At 46.4% G+C, this 6000-nt stretch overlaps 1 protein-coding gene across 2 annotated transcripts in view; it reads right to left on the reverse strand.

The window, feature by feature from the left end:
• LOC135374428 (homeobox protein PKNOX2-like) overlaps positions 1 to 5475 on the reverse strand; it is a 28156-nt gene extending 22681 nt beyond the window's left edge. The window contains exons 1-4 of one of the 2 annotated variants that reach the window (XM_064607390.1): positions 5396 to 5475; positions 4474 to 4594; positions 3905 to 4115; positions 1040 to 1211 (exon numbers count right to left, since the gene is read on the reverse strand). In XM_064607390.1, the coding sequence (XP_064463460.1) occupies positions 1040 to 1211; positions 3905 to 4107 (375 nt within the window). In that variant the 5' untranslated portion in view covers positions 4108 to 4115; positions 4474 to 4594; positions 5396 to 5475. Of the gene's footprint in view, positions 1 to 1039; positions 1212 to 3904; positions 4116 to 4473; positions 4595 to 5031; positions 5376 to 5395 lie in introns of those variants that run through there. The other variant, XM_064607389.1, reaches the window with a different exon arrangement.
• Positions 5476 to 6000: the final 525 nt, after the last annotated feature.

Consider the following 6000-nt stretch of genomic DNA (forward strand, 5'->3'; position numbering starts at 1 on the left):
AAACAATCGCGTGTCTCCTCTTGAATTTCTCGAGCCACCCGCTGCTGGCCTTGAAATCGTCGAAACCAAGCATGTTTGCAAAGTTGACAGCCCAGCGTTGCACGATAATGCCGGTGAGTGGAACACGCGACGACAGCATTTCCATAAACCACGTGAACGTTGCTTTGTCGACGTCGTCATAATGCGGAACTTTCAATCTCTTCCTCATGGTGCTGGTCCCCACTGCAACGGCTGCGAGGATGTTTTCCTTGGATTTCAATATAGTTGAAAACGAATTGCCGGGATTCCGAATCGCGCAGCCACATCCTTCTTTTCACCGTTGGCAACGGCATCTTGGCGTCTATTGACAACGATTTTCGCTTCAACACGTTTGCCATGGTGTCGACTTTGCCCGACAGGATGCAACTGGCAACAAGTGACAACCGTCGAGGGGTAAGAGAGGAGGAAACTCCTCCTTCTCATTCGTCGAACGTCGGTTGTGTCGGTCACCGAACCCATGACGTCCTCCTTTCCCTATCTCTCCCTTGTACTGGCGTCTCAAACGCAAGGAGTGACCTGGATATGATGCACCCCGGACACCCTGAATTCCAGAAAGTTCGGCAGTCACACCATTTCCGAGAATCGAAGCAGGGTTCTGCGCACGTGCAACTTCTTAACGTAGAGAACGTGGACAAAATCACTTCGCTGTACGGAAAACCCAAACACATGGGCTTCAATGGGACAGACGTACAAGAATTCGAAAAAGTTCGCTAAATAGAGAAATTCGCTGCATGGAGAGTTCGCTATATGGAGGTTCAACTGTATTATGCTATGGCACAAAATATGTTAGTAAATATGATATATTTTCAACTTTACGGCACTAGGTAAGCAGCGTGTGGAAATACACTGCACTCAATAGAGGTGCAGCTGTTCCCCTAAACAAAAGTAATCCTATCTGCTATTTTTGCCATAGAAGGTTAATATGCACTGTCCACACAGCACATCTCCCAGCACTAAAGCGAGCCATCAAACGCAGGAATGATGCAAGGTAACTACATACCAGGCTATCAACATCAGGGTCGTCGCTGAAGAATGGCCTTCGATCCCTCTCCTGGTGCTGCACAAAGGCCTGGATATCACTGCTGAAACTCTCTGAGGAAGGAGCCTCAGCTGTCTGCGTGGCCCGCTCACACTTTTCGAACAACAGTGCCAGAAGAGGGAACAGGGGGTGCCTGAAATGAAACAAAAAGATTTGTCGACACAGTTATAGTACCAGAATAAGTTCCAAAGTGTTCCATTTGAGGGTGCTATACAGAAGGGAGTGATGGAAGTGCCTCGAAGCATTCTGGCACAAGCATTGGTGCAAGAAAAATCTAGTTTTTGTGCAGCTTTGTGATCCACCGACAAATGGCCTAGCAATTTTCCACACAATTATAAGGGGCGAGATTGGGGAGCCACGAGGCTGCGTAGCACATCCGAGCAGTGTGCAGAGCGGGTGTGAACTGAATGTCCATGTAACATGTTTCGTTGCCGATAAGCCTAGCAATCCTCAGGGGTAGCAAGTTACACTGACTTACGACAATAGGCCCAACCACTTCAGGTTTCGTTTTCTTATCACATGCACAATCTCTGTGGACAGCAAAGTAATTGGCTACTCCGTGCTTTGGCGCAGATACAGCAAGAACACCCTCTACGACGCAGGATGGCACAGCACCCAGTGACTGGTGCAGCACTTCCATCATTGCAGAGGGGCACGGATGAAGACAGTCAGTGCCTATTTCATAAGATTTTTCATAACCACACGTTACATTCTGAGCTACTGTTGAGAGCATCATTTATTTCTCCCAGGGTGGATCATTTCTACAAGGTAGGGATGACTCACTGCAACCACGATTTCTTTCTCTACTCATTTTGCCCTCGGGCGGCTAAGGCCTGGAATGCTCTTCCCCAGTCCATTGTTGATCTCCGTGACCCTCCGGATTTTAAATCTGCAGTAAGCCAATTTGTTGATGGCTAGTTGCCCCTGTGTATCTTGTATGACGAATTTCCTCAGTGTATTCTTATAATCCTTGTGCGTTGACCATTACAATTCATGTCACGTTCTGCTTGCTCCTTTTCTTTACTTGCGCACCTGTGGTGCCGTTCCCTCCTCCGTTATGTAGTACCCTTTGGGTCTTTAACGTATGACCAAATAAAAAAATAAAAAATAAAATCTGTCACATGGTGCCAGAAACCGCTTCTCCCCCTCTCCCAAAGTTACATTCTCTGGTCGCTCCATCGCTCCAATGGGATGTTTTCATGTTCCGTGGACAGGAAGATTTTTTGTTGAGGAAAAGTGAATTCGCAAGGTGCTCTTTATATGTTTTTATTTTTTTACTTCCTTGTTAGCACCACGAAGCAACTGTGGCTATGAGCGGCGTACAGATGGAGAGAGGACGGCAGGAAGGAGTGGGGGACAGGGGGGTTAGTATGCGTCCTGGGCCGACTTCAGGGGGAACTGTGCCAACATTCGTCTGAAAAGTCTTTGGAAAAACCAGGGAAAACCTCAGACAGCACAGTCGGTGGTAGGAACGCAAGGTGCTTGAAGAAAAAACAGCAGGTAACGACAAAATATTTTTGTGCGGACCCAGCTTGTGTTTTTGTGAAGTAGACTGGCTCCTTAAATTATGTTAATTATTCCATCTGGAATGTGAATAGATTTCATCTCAAGAACCAAAGATGGTATCCACCTGACTGTGTGTATTCCTGAAACTTACTACAGTTCAAAGTCACTACGTCACGCTTGAGGTACACATTTATATCATTCAGGGGCGTCGGAAGGTGGGGCAAAAGGGGCATTAGGCTTGGGATGTGGGGACCTCACTCTCCCTTTGTAGCATAGAGATCAGACAAGGCACCTCACATTCTCCTGTACGGCATATTTTAACAGGATTTGCATGTTCGTCAGCATGAACTTTGATTACTCCCGGTAACGTTTACAAAATAAGGATAATTTGTTACTTGGCACGAATATATTTACTACTAGCACCACTACTCCTAGCTCTGACACGAAACGCATTTCAAACCTAGATATGGCCATGTCTGATTGACATCATGTGAATTACATGTGGATAAAAACTGGCCATTTCCTAAGGTAAGTAAGGTGAATTTGTTTTTACAGCGGCATATTTCAAGCATTTTGCGCTTCGTTTAGTACGTGTCACTTAGTACACTGTTTTTGTATGTTAGTTTATTTTTCTACGCGGGGCATTCTTGATGTATCAATCCTGCGAACTTTAGGGAGGGACTTCTGTCCCCCTGCTCTCATTAATACAAGGGGAAAGACTAGAATACCAGCGAACTGATAGGCAAACGAACCGCTTGTTGACTAAGCACACTGACTTTCTCCGTTAATGCATCTGCACGTTCAACAGCCTTATGGCAAATTCAACTGCTCAATCAGGAGTCACTTTTTTTCCGCACAGTCGTTTGATCTCCACAAAGCTTGCTGCAAAGCTCTTCGCCTCACAAAGAGGTGCTCTTCCTTTCCCTACTGAGAAAACTGGGAGTCAGCTCGAGCTCTTCCAAAGCCTACTTGTGACTGTCGCAACTTGTGAGACCGAGCAACAGTGAGGGTCGAGCCGAGTTTATGAGTTGCCGAGTTTATGAGATGCACGGAACGACTTCCGGCAGTAGTGCGATTGTTTTTCGATGGTGGATTAAATTCTGTCTCTCAGCACCGGGTTTTATTGCGCTGTAGTGGATTCGAGTTCTCACTTTGAATCGATCACTCGAATTTGCGATTTACTATCACCTGTGACTAGGCTAATGCAATCAGTTCAAAATGTTGATGGCACTTGGAGAGAGGCTCTACAGTATCCCTGCATGTGACATGGAAAGGATGAAACAGATTGTACATTTAGTAATGGTAAAGCTTTCCGCTCACTTGTAAACAGCGCGCTTGTCGGCCTCAAGTTGTGCCTGGGCCTGAGGGTCCAGGGCATCAGGAGGTGGGGATGGTGAGTGACTCATTGTTGTAGGTGCGACAACGTTCATGCCACCGACAGGGGATTCTTCTCCAGATTCCAATCCACGCCCCACTAAGGGGGCATCCTGGTACGCTGTCGGCCGCGGGGACGCTTCCTGCATTGTGGTCGCTGAAAGCAGCAGAAATGAGCCATTTTATGGCACATGGAGGGTTTGTGAGAGACACGGACACCAGCTTGCCTGCACCCTATCCCTTGTCTCGTAACATGCATGCACACTATTTGATCAAACTTTGACAAGAGTGTATTTTGTGTTCCTTTCTACTTCATTCATCGTTTTAGAATGAATAACTCTTAAAGTTCACAGTTCTTGAATGTTCAAAACACACTGTCAACACCACATAATAGTCGCAACCATTAAAATATCACAATAAAAAAACAGACCTGGTTAAACAAAAAATAAATAAAACAGCATCACTTCCGTCATACACTCTGTCTGATGAAGTGACACAGATAAAGATCTACTTACTAAAGGTAAACCTTCACTTCGTTGCTATATGCCAAGTAGCTGTATCAATGATGTCATCTTTGGAGGTGTTAGTGAAATCAACAAGGTTCTGCTGGAGTCACCTATCAGCCACTGACAGATCCTGCAGATCAAACACGGATACTGGCAGATCACTTCACCTAGCAGGGAGTCCACAATGAGAGTGCCTCATGCAAATCGCGCAAACACAAGATCCTTCAAATGAACATGATGACCACAACGTGATATGCAGTACTCGCTGCAGCAGGTAAGTGCATCATGCAACGTCCAGATGGTCTCGCGTACATGCATCCAGGAAATATAAGCACTGCACTGTGACGGCGCGAAGCTGACTGAACAACAACTGATTAAGATCTACAAACAGGTTTCCAGTGAAATCCACTCTGAAAACAAACGAGTGTAAACGCACGCGCGGACGTGACCAAGCGGGGAGGAAATTCTGGGTGCCACTACACTGCACTAAACAAAAGAGTAGGCGCCCAACCTGGTCACACATGGCATGTGTACTGCGCTATGATCGTAGGTACACAAGAGCCGTACCGCTGTACTTGTAAATGAGGATGCTTGATGTCGTGAAGCCTCTGGCGCGTGAACATGGAATACATATCGGGGAAATAAAATGCAATGCTTCTGCTCCACTTCTGTAACGCTATATTACCGCAAACCTGACCTAACGATGAGCGTAAGTCGGCGCGCTATCCTCAACTGTCAATATTCTCCAGTAAACTCCTCCTTTCGAAGGTGCCTCGGATGCTTCGCAGCACAACCCGTCCTGAATAAGGACGCTTTCCGGCTTTCACGTATCCCATTTTGAGAGGGATGAACGAAAGTGAGTCAACCAGCTGAGCCAGAGCGAAGATTACGAGCTCGGAGAGGCAATTCTCTTGTGTGAGTGGCAGCTTACCTAGGTGTCAGTCTTCGTCAAAAATGGCGGCGTCAATTATCGAGAACTACTGCCCACCTCAGATTGACGCGTCTGACGTCATAAAGAGAACCGTAAGGCGCAGGTTGTCGACTTTGTTGATGTAATGAAACACCACTTACACGACGGAAACGCGCAGAATAGTGATATTTTAGATAGCGTTAGTAAAGTTTTACTGCATGACTTCGGTTCAAAGTGCTGAGCTGAAAATATACGGCGATTAATTGGAGCCCGTGTACTATATCCCTTACGAGCTCACCTGCCATACTAAGCACGTCCTACGGGCATGGTTACGTTTTTTAAGCGAAACTACGCGTATCAAGTAACTGCGTTGGCGAAAATTTCTTTTGGTTGAACATAAAAATATTCGTATTAGGGAACCTGAGAGTAGTTCTAATGCTCTGGAAACCATTATAAATGCATTTGAAACACGTATCTGTCAAAATGCGAGTGCCCGGAGGGAACGGAAGGGGCGTAGCATTTCGCCGCAGTGGGCTGGGTAACGATTTGACTTTGACAGGAATTAATTCGTCGCTTCGCCTTCGTGAATGCCCGAGAGGAGGTGCATTCTGAAAGCAGTAGGAGGG

Source organism: Ornithodoros turicata, unplaced genomic scaffold (assembly GCF_037126465.1).
Source record: "Ornithodoros turicata isolate Travis unplaced genomic scaffold, ASM3712646v1 Chromosome58, whole genome shotgun sequence".
Classification (NCBI taxonomy): Eukaryota; Metazoa; Arthropoda; class Arachnida; order Ixodida; family Argasidae; genus Ornithodoros; species Ornithodoros turicata.